Source organism: Esox lucius, chromosome 9 (assembly GCF_011004845.1).
Source record: "Esox lucius isolate fEsoLuc1 chromosome 9, fEsoLuc1.pri, whole genome shotgun sequence".
Classification (NCBI taxonomy): domain Eukaryota; kingdom Metazoa; phylum Chordata; class Actinopteri; order Esociformes; family Esocidae; genus Esox; species Esox lucius.
Window position 1 is genome coordinate 13,416,736 of NC_047577.1, and position 16,581 is coordinate 13,433,316.

The 16,581-nt window shown below is 42.5% G+C and overlaps 1 protein-coding gene across 1 annotated transcript; it reads left to right on the forward strand.

Annotated features, from left to right (window-relative positions):
• The first annotated feature begins 338 nt into the window (after positions 1–338).
• Positions 339–14,683, forward strand: slc2a15b (solute carrier family 2 member 15b). The gene is made up of 12 exons (XM_010872929.4): positions 339–432; positions 2,885–2,983; positions 6,090–6,250; positions 7,582–7,706; positions 8,240–8,385; positions 9,122–9,254; positions 9,409–9,596; positions 10,755–10,865; positions 11,773–11,874; positions 12,132–12,192; positions 13,879–14,006; positions 14,432–14,683. The coding sequence occupies exons 1-12, from the start codon at positions 388–390 to the stop codon at positions 14,675–14,677; spliced, it is 1,545 nt and encodes a 514-aa protein (XP_010871231.2). The 5' UTR covers positions 339–387; the 3' UTR covers positions 14,678–14,683.
• Positions 14,684–16,581: the final 1,898 nt, after the last annotated feature.

Genomic DNA, 16,581 nt, shown 5'->3' on the forward strand with positions numbered 1-16,581 from the left:
GAAACTAACTAGCCATGTTTTTTATTCTTCTTCCAAAGGCTCTTATAGCGCATTAACAGAGCAGAGCAGGCAAAGCTGATTGAATTCACCACGGTAGTCGCCCTTGCCTCGCTGAATCACGCTGACTACCATCATGTGATCGCCGTCAGTGCGTTAAATTGAACGGATGAGACTGGTTTGCTACTGGGAGGGGACCTAGGGTTTGTGCCCAGCCGATTGGTTGGCAGAAACTTTCACAACTTCTCCAGTATATTGGTCATCAAAACACACCTCTTTCCACTCAAAATAATATGGATGGTCATGCTTGTGGTATAAAAAGAATTGTGGATAAATAAACATTCCTTTTTTTTCCCAAAAACGTACCGCAAACCGGGATTTTATTTATAGATGGCTAAGGAAGGGTTAATAAAAGAAGATGGGAAATGTGTGGGGGTAAGTGTTCATTATGTTTTATGATTTTTCTTTTATATCTATGATATATGAAAAAAGACTGCTTCTTACCCATCATCTCTTTTCTGTATAATTCTGACTTCTCTGCAACTATATACAGTAATAATAGTTTTAATATTGACTTTGAGATAAACTAACCGAATTTTAAGATGTTTTATACAAATGTCCTTATGGCCATTTTCGGCTGCGAATACAGCTTATTTAAGCGAATATACTTATGGAACTTTTTTCACTCTTCCATCTATATGGCATAGTATGATCTAATGAGAGTCTGTCATGTTTTAGTATACAGGGCAGCCTGTTTCATGGTTTGCAACTCCACATTCATCTCTCAGGCGCTGCTTTCAATCCTCTAAAGGAATGCACCTTATGCGCCACCTTAAACCTAATAAACTGTTGCTGTTTTTGTAAGTGGCAACATTGTGGACTGTTTACTCAGGACTAGTACTGCGGGTAAGCATTGGAACATATCATGACAATTGATATGTACTGTGTTGTCAAACGCAAAATAATTATAGCCCAGCTGTTGAATCCGGACTTGTCCGACGACTGCTTGATTGTCACTTGTCTGCCAATGTAATGTGGGATTGTCCGGCTCTGCCTCTGGCTGTTCTACTAGATTGAATTAGGTTCAAAGCCGGCCATGCTCCACTATGCTTTTATTGTTTGTTCTAACCACAGTGAAACCAGAGGCCTTGTCTGACAGTTTGTTTTACGATGAACGCGATGTTGAGGAAGCCTATGAACTTTATTGTGTGACTGGTAGCCCCAGAGGAGTTTAGAATAACCTTTAGGCAGGTTAGACAAGAAAGGGTTTTGTTTAGGATGGAAGTCCACAATATCCGCCCGTTGTCAATACATTCCCATAAGGATATGCTGATTCTACGAACTCTACAGTGCCATTGGGCTCTCAGCTTGAACTCACTTGACATTTCTGTATTCATGAACTCAATTTAAATGTTAGTAGGTTTAAAAACGTGAGCTCTTGCCATCAATTTTTTCCCAGCTCCTGTTTAATAATTTCTGCTGCAGTCATGTGACTGTCTACCATACCTAAAGCATTCAACCAGTTGAATTACAGTAGATTTTCCTGAACGCAGTATGGCAGCTTCGGTTGCTATTTCTACTGTACGTCTGGTGAGGTTTGGCTAATCTGGTCTACTGGAGCGAAGTTAAGTCCTAACCACTCTACAGACTCTGTGCCTGTTAAACTGGCTGCATTGGAATTCAGCGTCTAAACTGACTCATTCCTTAATGCTAAAGCACCACCTGGAAGAAAATAATACAGCAATGGAAACTTATTAGACCTGTAATATTACTGAAAAATACCGCCTACATCTATAGGCTGCTGTTAGAGAACAAGAGAGTCTACGGCTGGATTGTATTTGACACAAATCTAAGGAAGCTGTGTTAATCAACCACAGTTGGCTACAATATAGGTTTGCCTGGTAAATACATTTTCTGGCAAGTTTACAATTTGAAATGATCTGATTCAGCAGTCCTTTCTGGGTGTTTACATTTTACTAGCTGAGGTCCGATTTTATTTGTGATTATATATATTTTTTCTTTAGCTTGGTTTGTGAGCTGGTTGTAATTTATCAGGCAGTAGGTTGGACGCTGAGTAGCTTTCTCACTGACTGGGTTACAACGATTCCTTAGTGTTAACCTTTACAGAGTGTTTTCTGCCTAATGAACATCTGGCTGAAGTCAGGTCTTTAGCTCAATTCTGTCCTCTGAAGTTGCTATACATGTGAAATAATTTACTGATCTCATCATTTACTAATCTTGTAAGTCCATGCTAACTTATCCAGTAAATAAACAAGGTCAAATTCTGACACATTTCATGTTGTATTGTACAGTGACAATAATGGCAACAAAATATTGGCATCTAAATCTTGTGTGAAATCTTATTCTGCAGAGTGGAAAACTGCTTCTGTTGCCAGGTAGATTTTATGTTGACATTATTATGTTGACAGTCATTATTCAGCATTATTTCCTATACTTATATTGTGTTTTATTTAAATAACCAGCAACCTGCCTCCTAGTAATGATCTAGTATTTATGGTTACTTTTTCATAAAATATATATTATAAAACTATTTACATACAACTGTGCCTTCACTTTCTTCCAACAGTCCCTGAGAACAAAACTGTTCTAGATCATTTTTCTCATATATAAGATCCTGAGTTTTTTTTTCCAGATAACCCAGGGCCCAGGGTTTTAACTGAAAATCTATAAATATGACCCACTGCTCTCAGTTAACCTAAAACTATCTGTTACGTGTAAATAAGGCCCAGGGATAAACTACAACTAAACCCCAGGGTTCTCCCTGGGTTCTCCTGATATTCGATAACTTCAGAGTTCTACCTGTTTCTGCTGTGTTTCTGCTTCCTACAGCATGTCATAATGTGTGCTCCTGGTTTTCTCCCCCTAGTCTCTCACTCCATCACTGCTGGCGGTGGCGTTCCTGTCTTCATTCGGCAGTTCCATGCTCTATGGCTACAACCTGGCTGTCGTTAACTCTCCCGCACAGGTATTCACCAGCCTCAGAACATTCGGGCAATTCGTTATTCTGGGCCTCTGTACTCTACTGTGGTGTGAACAGGGACAGAGGCATACAGGTCCGGAAAAAAGTTAGACCACTGCACCTTTTTTCTTTCCTTTCCAAAATAGTTGAAAAGGAATGTTTTGAGTGAGGAACAGAAGCGTTTAATTTGCAGTGGCCCCTTAATTTTAACTCCTTTGTTCCTCACTCAAAACCTTCCTTTTTGACTTTTTTGGAAAGGATGGTGCAGTGGTCTCTGTATGTTTGGGAGATCCGTGGCCTCTGTCATGGTGATCTGAGTACATGTGGAACTACATTAGCTTTACAGTCCCAGAGTAGTAAGTGAAACATACGGTACAAACTGTAGGAAATAATGATCTATGCATATTGTATCGGCTCATCGCCAGACTGCAAAACGGATCGGGCTCAGTTCCATTTCAATTCCGGTCAATTCAGGAAATACAACTTCCACCTCCAGTTTTCAATTAGGTTTGCTTTCTGAATTTGCTAGAATTGAAATGGAACCCGAAGCTTGCTGTGAGGGATATGTCCTCGATTAATTTCTTCATCCCTTTCATCATGTGAGTCACGGGAGTATTACGGTGGAGTTGCACCTAGACGCTGATTAGCCCAGTTAACCATGTCATTTCCCACATGATATGGTAACGTTACCCCCGGGACCTGGGACATTAGCCCTGGGTCCGCGGAAAGCGTCAGGCCATTGCTTAGTCATGAGTCTTGTTGTGGTTCATTTGCTGTGACCGGGATGGTGTGACTGGTTCAGTGTGAACGATGTCACTCAGGTCAGGCTCACATGAGACCGTATCAACTCCACGAAGTGATTGGTTGATTATTGGGGGCCCTACTTGAACAGGGCATTTACCTCGTGTATTTGTGAAGTGGTAATGGACATACTTGTGCTGACACTGTAATCCCTTTTCCACAGTGATTATTGACACTGGTTTCAGAAGTTGATCCAGTTTATATGTAATGTGTTCATGCCTGATAAGATACGGTCATCTGAAATATTATTGGAAGAAAATGATCCCGTATTTGATGTAAAATACAGCGTTGATCTTTCATGTCATGGGGCTTTTTGGCTTCCCCTGGCCTGGGGCCCTTGTTAAAGTCAACTGCATGATGTACTTTATTCAGTACCAAAATATTTTGGCAAAAAACCTGGCTACCTCTGCCAAGACACTGAAACTGATCCACAAGTGGATCATACTTCCAAATCAATGACCCCAAGCACACATCAATATCCAAAAAATAAATGTAAGATTGAACACAAATACCAAGATTTTACAATGACCATGTCTTAAATCCTATTGAACACCTGCAGTTTAGATTCTCCATAAGCACTAAATTATTTTAAATTCCTCTTATATCATTAAAGAGGTACATTACATTCCACACATTGGAAAACCACCACATGGTCTGTTTTTAATCCAGCCTTTTGGGCACATATACTTCAAGGGAGACAACCCTTTTATAGGTGACTGTAGACGATGATGCTTACCACTCCCTGTCACCTATTTCTTAGAGCCACTTTTGGATTGTTTAGTGATGACAACCCTGTGACAGAAAAGCACTGTGTCCTTCCTCTGGGTTTGAACTCCTCTATGGACATACATGGATATTAGGAGCAATGTTCACGCCTCTATGGCTTGTGCTCCCCCGTGTCAACAGAGTAGTCGGTACAGAGTAATCGCTGATATCCGGAAAACAAGCGGAAAAACTGCTCAATACTTCACTAACATAGAAGTGGCCATTCTGGCACTAATATGGCAATGGTCATCAATGAGCCTCTTTCCTGCCAAATGGCTGATCATGAGACTACAGAGTCTCTTAACAGATTTGGCTTCAAATACGATTTGCTAACGTTCAAATACTTTTGAGTGTTCACTGTAGCCTGTCTGTAGTATTAAGTTGGAGGGGTTGGCGTTTGTTTTGCTATTCTATTGGTTCCCTTGTGGCAGACACATTCAGTCGAGCAGTTTGCATGTTTAAATAGTGTTTGAACCCAGGTGTGGGTTTAAAAACCTTTCTTCAGCTGTGGACCTTTAACTCCTTTACCAGACATTCTGATCCAAAAAAAACCCGTCTGGGCCCTTGTGGGAATCAAACCCACAACGCCGACGCCAGAAAGAATAAGAGAGAGAAGGAAAGGAAGAGGACGGTGAAAGAGAGCAAACTTGGTTGTGATCTGTATTTACCAGACAGGTAGAGCAATCGTTCATTGTCATACAGAAAATATAACATATGAACAACATTAACTCAACCAGGAAAGGCGTGATCTGATTCTTTAAAGGCCTGATAAAGGATGCCAACCTTTTCCGTTCAAAGGGAAAGCCAGTCAACCTGATCTGGGATACACACTTATAATAAATTATGTGTGCAGATTTCTTTACAATATGTATTTCTGGAACAATATTGCGGGCCGACCTCAAACATCATTGTTACTTCCAATGAGGAAGAGTGGTACCACAAGTCCGCCAATGAACAGCAGACTAGGCTATTCCCTCGCTAATCGAAATTGACTTTATCTTGTAGCCAAGTGATTAGGACAATTCATTTCAATGAGTCTGGAATGGCTGGTCCTTGAACTGTACCATTGGTGAGAAAAATGACACAATGAACAAGAATCACGTGTGGTCCCTAGTTCAGGGGGGTAGACAGCAGGAGACCGCATATTGTGTTGTTATAAAATGAGTGTTGTATGTAGAACAATGCCCTCTCTGAAATGTACGACAAGGAATCATTGCGACTGTTTTTGTGTTATTTCTATTGAAATAGTCAACTTCCAGTTACATATAAAATGTTTTGGTCCGGTGCAGATGTTCATCAATAATAAACACATTTTCCACATCAAATGTACATCACATGTCAACCTCTTTTCAGAACAGAAAGTTCTTAGCGTTTAGCACATTTTACAAACACTAAATACAAAAGTATATTTTTACAAGATGCATTGGATTATAGGAATGGTAGGTGAAATTAAATGACTGAATGCTAAAAAAGATTGAAATAAGTACCTTGAATACATGCATACGAAATATTGACGTTACGATGAACTCTTTCTCGTCTCTTCCAGTACATTAAGCAGTTCTACAACCAGACAATTGTGGCGAGGAACGGGACAAGCCAGAACGACGAGGCACTCACATTGTTTTACTCTGTCACTGTGTCTGTGTTTGCCATAGGAGGCATGATTGGCAGCCTCATGGTGGGCATGCTAGTCACCAGATTTGGAAGGTAAGGCTTCGTTTGAACCAAACCAGAGAAACTGAGCAAGGTCTGGTGGAACAATGTGTCAAACATGGCCCTTACAAACCTAGCTCAAATCCTACACATTGTTATAATGAGAATACAGCGCACATAAGTGGACCATGTACTGTTACATATAAATACTTGTAGTGCCGTTTTTATAATATTCATGATTTATCATGTTTGTTAAAATTATACCCATTTATGTTAATATCTATCACTGAAAAACTATAAAAACACTACATCAAAAAAATCTAAGTAATTTACTTACCATTAATTTGTGTGGATTCTTTTTACCAGTAAGTTTCATAGTCTTTCCTGCCCATGGTATGACTATAACCGTGCAAACAAACCTTTAATTGTATGTATCCTAGGCTAGAGGCCCTGGACAGAGAAATAGATGTAGCTTATTTGGTTTAGACTTAGATAACAGCTGACATTATATAAAGTGTTGGTTTGGAATTCAGAAGTCTTCCCGGTCTGTGGTATGTCTATAACCAAGCAAACAAACGCGTCCTCGGCTTGTGATACCAGACAGTGGGATAGGTAGCTTAGTAGGTAAGCTAGCTTGCTAATTTATAGCTTGCTAATTCTTTATGTAGTAACTTACTTTTAAGCGAAATATAGGCAGCTCTTTGTTGCTTTTCAGGTCCAAATCTGCCTTTGTATTCCTATATTAATTTTGTGTTTTCTCCAGAAATTCATCAAAATGTTTTGGGGACTGGTAACACTTTCTGTCCTTCCCTTGTGTCTTTATTTTCATTTTGAGTTTTGGCTAGAGCAGGAACTGGAGGTCTTTTAGGTGAACAGCACCTGGACCAAAATATACAAGAGAAAATCATCTGGGCAAGGTGAAATCTACCAAGAGTGAATTTAAAGAAAATGCTGTTTTGGATGATGGATATCTTACAAATGGCACCTTTTAGGATTGAATTAGTTATTATTTTGCAGCAGAAGCTGATACAGGTGATTGAGTCAGTCTTCAACGGTGTTTTCTGACACAAGCTACCTATAAAATGCTCTTCCGACTGGCGTTATACTTGGGGTGGGCCTATTCTTTCCACTGAAGTTACAGAAGACTGGGTCGCATGCCTGCTTGCCCAAAATAATTCAAAATTGTCTGTGTCCAACTTAAACATGATTTGACAAAACAACATTCCTATTAACCGGAATACAACTTCATACATACGTATAACAATCCCAGCAATTAGAGAATCCAACCCAACACAGCAGTAGGGTCAATCAAAATACCCTGCGGTCTTTTAGAGTCTAGTACTCGTAGGTTTGTGGAAGGTTTCTCAGACTCATTGTGTCCACAGGAAAGGGACCCTGGTGAGAATCACATATCTGGTGTTCATAGCTGGGGCCTTAATGGGATTCAGCAGGATGTTTGCCTCTCCAGAGATGATTATTACTGGACGCTTCATCACAGGACTACACTCAGGTACTTTCAGTAACAAAGAGACATGCTCATGTCTCCAAAAGGTTGGTTAAAAAGTTGTGCAGCGCTCCGCTGACACAAAACACGATATCTGTTTACCTGATTAACAAAGTCACCATATGATCTTATCTCCACTGTTAAAAGGATGCAGAAATGTTTCTCTTGTTTCTAGCCTAGCACTTGGTTTGTAATAACAGGTGTTTGTACTTCGTGCTATGTAAGGAAACACTATTTAAGGGGGTCGTTATAAGGCACATGTGATGTACATAATAGCGTCCTGACATAAGCACACATAGGCGGTTACGTAAATAGGCATTCATGTGTTTGTTTGTGTTGTGTTTTGTCTAGCTGAATGAAGCTAGCTGCGTGACAGTGCGAATGCCAATTCTGAAATGGGTAGCACTGTACTCTCTATCTTGCCCTTCTCCAGGCATCTGTCTGAATGCGATGACTATGAACCTAGGGGATTTAGCACCTAAGAAGCTGTCTTAACTTTAACCTTTAATCTCTGACCTCTGTTGGCCTCTTTAATGCAGGTATCTCTTTAAGTGTGGTGCCTATGTACCTGGGGGAGATAGCACCGAAGAACCTGCGGGGCTTCCTGGGTCTCGTGCCTAGTATCTTCATCTGTCTAGGAGTTTTTGTTGCTCAGATCCTTGGGCTACATGAACTACTGGGAAAGGTACTTTAAAGTCATGCATTTAATACCAGTTTTCTTTGTTACTCTAATTTGTTGGATTTTCCGGTGAAGCGTTTGCATTGGTTAAATCAACATTTCTCCGCAATGAGAGAAGAGGACGGGATCCACTAGGCAGAACCAGCGGTTGTCTTTTTTTATTATCCCTAAACCAAGATAGCCCACAAGCAACAAAAGCCCAGTGTACAGAACCTAGAAAGAGGGGTTGTGGAGAGTCTGACTGCAGATGCTCTCTACCGCTTTACAGCAAGTCAACTGACTGTAGTGGACCTCGCTACTACCGTAGGAAAAATTGTGCCGCACCCCTGAAGGCATCGTGTAATTGTGAAATTGGGCTGTGAAATTAGATGTCCTCTAGCTGAGGCTACATACTGATGTGACCATTTCCATCCTGCCTTTCTTGCTGCCACCAACTCGGACTAGGCCAAAGTCAAGGGGATGGAAGGGGCATTCATCATCGCCTTTCAGCTTTAGCAGGAACACTGTTGAGTGTGAACGGATGCAGAATTGTTATTTACTTGGAAGGGCAAAATAACCGCGACCCCCCCCCCCCCCAAACAGACACACCAGGCACATTTTGTGAGGACTGGTGGGAGCAATGTTGAAGCCTCATGACAGACATTTTTTACAATGTGAATTCTGCTTCTTCTGGCTGGAGCTCTGGGTACCAGAACGGTGCTGACCACAATGCTTACCCCACCATGCTTTGAACCCTCAACAGGAAGAGCACTGGCCCCTGTTCCTGTCTCTGGTGGTGATTCCCACCACGATCCAGTTGATGCTGTTGCCTTGGTTCCCGGAGAGCCCGCGGTACCTGCTCATAGAGAAGAAGAACGTTCACGCCACCATCACTGGTGAGGATGGAGTACAACATCTCTTCTTCTTTCCCCCTTTCTTTTCAAATTCATTTCCCGGCACGTAGACTGTAAACAATCTCAATCTCAAATTCAAGAGGAAAAAAAACTGCCCCATATTTACCGGTCTGCTGAACAAAAATTCTGTCCGCAGCGTTGAAGTGGTACCGGTCCAAGGTGAACATCCAGGCGGAGATCGAGGAGATGCAGGAGGAGCAGCGGTCCATGTCCTCGGTCGAGACCGTGTCGGTCATTGGCCTCCTGAGGGACAGGAGTGTGCGATGGCAGGTCATCACTGTGGTGGTGGTCAATATTGGCATGCAGCTGTCCGGCATCGACGCGGTGGGTCTGTGTGTGTGTGTCTGTGCGTGTGTGCGTGTGTCTGTGTGTGTGTGTGTGTGTGGCGTGTGTGTTTTTGCCATATGCCCCCATCGCCGCATGTTCTCAGCTGTAGAAATTCTAACATCCCCCATCACGATCATATATTACAGCCTCACTTAGAACCACTGGTGCTGACTGAATGACAAAGCATGATCACACCTCATTAAAGTACAGTACACCCTAGATGAGCACGCGCGCACACACACACACACACACACACACAGACTGAAGCACGCCAACCACGCATGGTTATTTCCTAGGGTCTGTCCCACGTGGCGGTCCGATCGCCTCGTCGCCATATCCCCGCGCCGGTCCCCGTTTCACAGCGCCGCCGCGCCGTCTTTTACTGTCGCAGCTGTTCCAGACACGGAACACAACGGCTCTAATGTGCCGTCAGAGAACCCCAACGTCCACCTCTGAAATGTGATGAGGTCTACTTTCGACTGGATTTCCTGCTCGGCGGTAGTAAATTCACAGAGTCCAATAGTAATTCCACTGCGTCTGGATGTTGCATGTTTCAATAAGGGGGCGTGGGGGCGGAGGGGCGGTGGTGGAAAAATCTATGAATGTACTGTAAATGGAGTGTTTCTGAAACCGCAAGATCTGTGCTTTTAAGATACTTTTCCAGATCTTTTTCCACATTAGCCAGAGTGCGTGGATATGTGGGCGTGTGTGTGTGGAGTGAATTGTGATGAATGAGATGATGCCATTCAATAGCTTCACTGGGAATACTGAAGGCTAATGTTGACATGTCTGTGCACTGCTTTGATTAAATAGACCCGATATGATGGATTGAGATGATAATGAAGACAATGATGATGAATCATACATAAATATGAGTAATGACCAATAGAAGAACAGAACACGCATGCTTAGCCAGATTAATGCAGACTGTTCGGTACTCGCATTCAAGTCGCAAAAGCTGCATCTTAATTTAATAAATCATAGCGAGTGTTCCTGTACAGCAACAAATGCCCACTCCTAGTGTGTTCGAGTTGTAAAAAGGTTTGTTTTTATTAGGTTTGTTATGCCCTCATTTCAATTTGACCCTTGATTTGCCTCGACTAACCCAAACTTGTAGTTTCAGTTACATGACCAGCGCTCTCTCTCTATTTCCAGATCTGGTTTTATACCAACGCCATCTTTGAGAACGCCGGCATCCCCCTCCCTGAGATTCAGTACACCACCGTTGGCACGGGAGCCATCGAGGTTATCGCCGGATGCATAGGGGTGAGTTAGCCACCAGGGCCTGTCAGCCCGAGCGCCATAGCTGCTGTGCATCGCTGCAACGCTCCCTTGGGACAAGCCTGTAGGTTTAGCCACTTGGTTATACCTCGGAATCCGTTCAGCAAGTAGCCACTGAGACACTGTGTATGGTCGAGCCAGAGCCATACGATGTGTACTTTATATGTGGCGAGGTTTAGACCATGTCTGCGCCCAAAACAGCCCATTGATTCCCTCTACGGTGCAGCAGTTATGCTAAGAACCCCGTGGACCTTTGCCAAGAACTGTGGACTACAATGGAATTTGGGGCATATCCCGTGACTACCGTTTGACGAGGTTATGTACAGTAGGTTAGGAAACACAGCACTATTCAGAGAAATACGTCGTCTGGGGAACAGTTTACCATTTTGCCCAAGTGTTGACATGTTGTATGATAGACTGACAAGAAAAAGAGCTCTGTTCTAAAGTTATGTATCACTTGGTGTTCTTTCTGGCGCTCCTGTATGGTGGAGCGGTACAGCAGTACAACAGTACAGTACATTGAGGCCAGGATTTCAAATCGTGGTGGTCAAATACCTGTGACGTCTAATAGTTCCCCCGGGGCGATGGAAATTGTCTCAGGTTGGTGGGATTGGGTTTCGGAAAAGGCTGCCTTGCCTCGTCACACATTAGCGACTCCTTGCGACGCATCAAGTTCCTGCAAGTTCCACCGTGGTTGTTGGTCGGTGAATTGGTTCTCCTCAAAGTGCACGGGCGCCAGCTAGTACTTCCTGGTTGAGCACGCCGTGTGGTTAGAAGCAGAACCGCTTGGCAAGACGTGCTTGGGAGGACACAGCTCCGTCTTCCGACTCCTAACAAACCTGCCTAGGGTTTCTGTCACGTGGCTACTGTTTAAGTGTGTCCTTTTCCCCAGTGCTTCACCATTGAACGGCTGGGAAGAAAACCTCTGATGATTGGTGGATTTACGTTTATGGGAATTTGCTGTGCTGGGATCACGTTGTCCCTTCTATTCCAGGTAAATTCATCTCAATGTAGAAGCTTCACCCATAGACAGTTGTCCGGGATCACTTCGCCAAACCCCAAATCTAAAATTTCGTATTCCTGTGTATAGGGAAAATCTGACTTCAGATCAGTTTTCGGAAAGACCTGTTCAGATATATTATATTCATTACTACTAGTCTGAACGTTGGACCGTGTCTTTAATGGCTGTTATCAGTGACCAGTGTTGTCAGTGTGTTGTAGATGATGGGATACTTCCACTCATCCTTTTAGGTCCACTACATCAGCGTTGCTTGTGTGGTGGGAATCATCGCTGGATTCTGTATAGGACCAGGTTAGCAGAAACTGGAGTCTTTGTTTGATTGATACTCTTTCTTTCCTTCACTTTCCCCCTCTCTCTTTCTCTCTCTCCCTCTCTCTCTCTCCCTGTCTTTCCCTCTATTCCTCCCTCCCCCTCCCTCTCCAACTCTTTCTTCTACTCTCTCTCTTAATTCAATTTACATTTTGAAGGCTTTATAGGCATGGGAAACATTTGTTTGTATTGCCGAAGCCAGTGGAAATAAATAATAAAAGCAAAATGCACTTCTAAATAAGCATTGCTGTCATCTTTCAAAGGAATTGGGCATATCAAATGTTCTAGTATCATCTATGTACAACGCTGTAACAATGTATAAATAGTTTTCGAAATTAGGAGAAAAAAGTAATAAACAGATTAATATTGGTTGTTTGCATAACCAGTAGCACAACTGGAGGTTGCTTTCTCCCCCTCTCTCCATCTTTCTCTCTCTTTTTCTCTCTCTCTCTATCTTTCTCTCTCTCTGTCTCTACACCTCTCTCCCCTCTCGCCCTCTGTCTCTCTCTCTTTCCCTCTCCATCTAGCGCTGTCTGTCTGAATATCTCTCCATCTCTCCTTCCATCTCCTCACCTCCACCTATCTGTCTGTGTCTCTGTGTCTGTCTGTGTCTGTAGTGTGTAAGTCCTCCTTCAATACAAGGCTAATAGGATAACACCACACTCAGAAGTAGTCACACTTCCTCTTCATCTGGCAGACAATAGTCTGTATCTGGTTTTCATTGAAGGAAACATTGCCCTCTGGTGGTGAAATTTGGAATTGTTCAAAACAAATCTCAAACTCGTCCCCCTGTTCACCCACCATGAGCTGTTACTATATTTTATTCCATTAATCTACTAAATGAGGAAACCATAATTACCACGATAACAGGAACATCTATCCTCGCACCCATTTGTTCTGGTGCTTGTCGACAGAATGAGGGAGCCGAATATAACGCAACAGTTTACTATAGGTTTGAGGAGTGGCTGTAAGCATGATGAATGGGACCAGCACCAGTTTACACAGTGTCATCGGTCAGAGAGGCAAAATCCATATGTCAGGCTCAGATGAGGATTTTCTGTTTGCCGCAATTAGATCTTTCATGGTTCATTGTTTGTAAGGAACTGTGTGTGTGTGTGTGTGTGTGTGTATGCGTAAATGTGTACAAGCGTGTGTGTGTGTTTGTCATTAATATTGTTTCCATCTAACATAACCAAAGACAGTATGAGCCTATAATGCTGATGTAGACTAATTGCATGGCCTAACTGACAATTTTATTCAAAAAATAATCACTAGTATTTTAAATTGTCATAATCATTAGGGCTTAAGGATTATACCTCATTATACTGTATATCTAATTAGTTACTATGAGGGGTTATGCTTAATTAATACTACGCAATTAAACTACCTATAAATTCTACATACAGTATCTTATTATTCTACATATTGTGTTAAAATAATGTACCTCAGTGTGTATGGTGTATCAGTGCTTTCATTTCTATATGTAATAATAATATATAACCAAACCGTCCATCATTCAGGTCATTTAAGTAAGTCAATGTTCTGTATGCACTGTGTGTCTTCTGGTGAAGACTACAAATATCTGGGTCTCTTAGGTGTTTCAAGGTGTGCGATCTTGCTGTGTGTGTGTGTGTGTGTCTCACTTTGTGTGTGTGTGTTTCTGTTTAGCTGGAGTGCCCTTCCTGATGACAGCAGAGCTGTTTAAACAGTCCCATCGGCCGGCAGCCTACATTGTGGCAGGGTGCCTTAACTGGATGTCTAACTTCACCGTTGGCTTTGTCTTCCCCTTCTTACAGGTCAGAACCACCGGCCTATTCATTGTTAATCCCGTGCACGTGTTTTTAGATTTGTGAAGCCGGTCTAACAGAGTCCCGTTTCGGATCGGCTTAACAGGGCTAACGTGTTTCACCTCAGCGTGTTTGTTTTTATCCTCGGCGTTCGAGACAAAGACGTTTTTTGTCTGAAGTAATTCGTTTGGCAGTTCAGTTCCTTACCAAGCAGGTCCAACACTCAGTGATGTTATAATCATCTGTGACACCTTACAGCATTATTCCCAACCCAGATCTGTTTTAGTAAACCAGGTGTACTAGTAGAATAAGCTTTAGATCCATGCTTTTCGAGTGCTATCCATTATGGTTCCAATGCGTGTCATGTTGTATTGCTTTCTACCCAAACACATCTGACTGGTCCAATGAACAACTTTGATCTCTCCGCCAATCAGATGTCTGCAGGGGCGTATTGCTACCTGGTGTTCTTCGGCGTGTGCATGGCGGTCGCGGTCTACGTCTTCTTCATCATCCCCGAGACGAAGAACAAGACGTTTGTAGAGATCAGCCAGATGTTTGCGGCCATGAACGGGACGCTGGAGGAGGAGAGCACCGAACTGGGCCACAACCTCAAACTAACCAAGATGAACGGCTATGGAGCCATCGACATGGAGAATGGAGTGATTGAGAAAAATAAGTAGAGGAGAGAGAAGGGGCGGGAGGGGGGGGGGGGCGGGGGTCGTCTGCAGTCTGAAAGGGTCTCCTTCGTCATACATTCTGAAAACACAGAGTAGTGGAATTGTTCACCATCAGGACTGTGCTTTAGCTTGTCCGAATCGGTGCTGATCAAGGAAGAATCTGACGTTGTGAATTGGCCTACTTTACACTGTTTCTCTCCATATCAGTTGTCTAGGTTCCATTCCATTCCCGTTTATATACGCCAAAGAAGTCCTTATAAATTCAGTCCACGCACCACGCAGGTCTTCTCAATGTAATACCCGTGCCTTAAGTCCTCTTATTTCAATGTGACCGAATGCCTTCCATTCCTTGTACGATATATAAAGAGAAGGTTTTTATTTACACAACAACGATATCAAGAAACCACCTAGATATGTGTGGCGTATTTGACATATCTGTGACCATGTCAATATTTCTCTCTTGCAATTTTCATTCCTCTTTTACGCATAGCAACTTGCGATGATTCATCTTCAACTTATTGTCGAGTGAAAAATCTCCCTTTTTACAGGCGAACCTTCCCCAGACTCCCACCTAATGTTGTCGACTCTTGCTATACTCATATTTGTGGAGGGAAAAAGCATGTCAACCTCCCCCGTCTTAATCTAGTCTGCTCATTGTTTGTTGTCGTAATCCTAAGGAGGACGAGTAATCAGGAAGCCACAGGAGAAATGAGCTACTTTCACTTGTATGAATATTTCTTATAACTGGCATACGTCCACCCGATTCTGTTGCCGTGGTACGTCCACACCATGCCAACTTTGAAAGTAGCTTTTTAACACATTAAAACCTTTTTTAAACTATCACACTAGTTTTGTAAGTAAATATAGGTCATTCGGTATATAATCCACTATCTGCCTCCGTCCTGGGATGGACAGGAATGGACAACAGTGTCCTTTACGCTGTCCATTGATGCACTGCCTCAGTCTCAGCAGGACTTCAACCAAGGTCAGTCCACATCATGTGAATGGTAATATAACCAATGGTCACACTTTGCAGGTGTTATATTACCTCATTACGAGCATATGATAAGGCGCTATGAAGGATTATGTAGTGTCATAACAAGGTGCTCTAAGTGTTACAGTATCTACTGTCATGTTTACCGTGTGCGGCTCAAGGAACAATCAATGGCGTGAGTTTGTGTTGTAATTTTATATGTTTGTTTAGGTTCTCTCTTTTGCATAAAAGAGCCCGTCACTGTGGCTACTGTGGTAGTCGTTCCACAGAGAAATACGGGATGTGTGGCAGCGTCCGTTATATACATAAATGTAGGATGTGTGGCAGCGTACGTTATATACACAAAGATGTAGGTGTGGCAGCATACATTATATACGCAAATGCAGGATGTGCGGCAGCGTACATTATATACACATGAAGAAGTAGGATGTATGGCAGCATACATTATATACATGTGAAGACATAGGATGTTTGGCCACATACGTCATAAACACAAATGTAGGCTGTGTGGCAGTGTTTGTTAGATACACATGAAGTTGTAGGATGTGTGGCAGCGTTCGTTATATACACATGAAGATGTAGGATGTGTGGCAGCGTTCGTTATATACACATGAAGATGTAGGATGTGTGGCAGCGTTCGTTATATACACATGAAGATGTAGGATGTGTGGCAGCGTTCGTTATATACACAAACATGTAGGATGTGTACTAGTGTACAGTATATTGTACCCGTCAAACAGATATTCAGAGGAAAGGGTGTAGGACAATATATTTTCTTGATGTGCTGACTATCAAAGTAGCTGGACAGATTTACTCCAAATTATAGAATTTACATTTGAAAGATTTTGATGTGTCCGAATGTATTGACACAGAATAAATAGCAATTATAGATACAGGATTGAGAAAACATGTG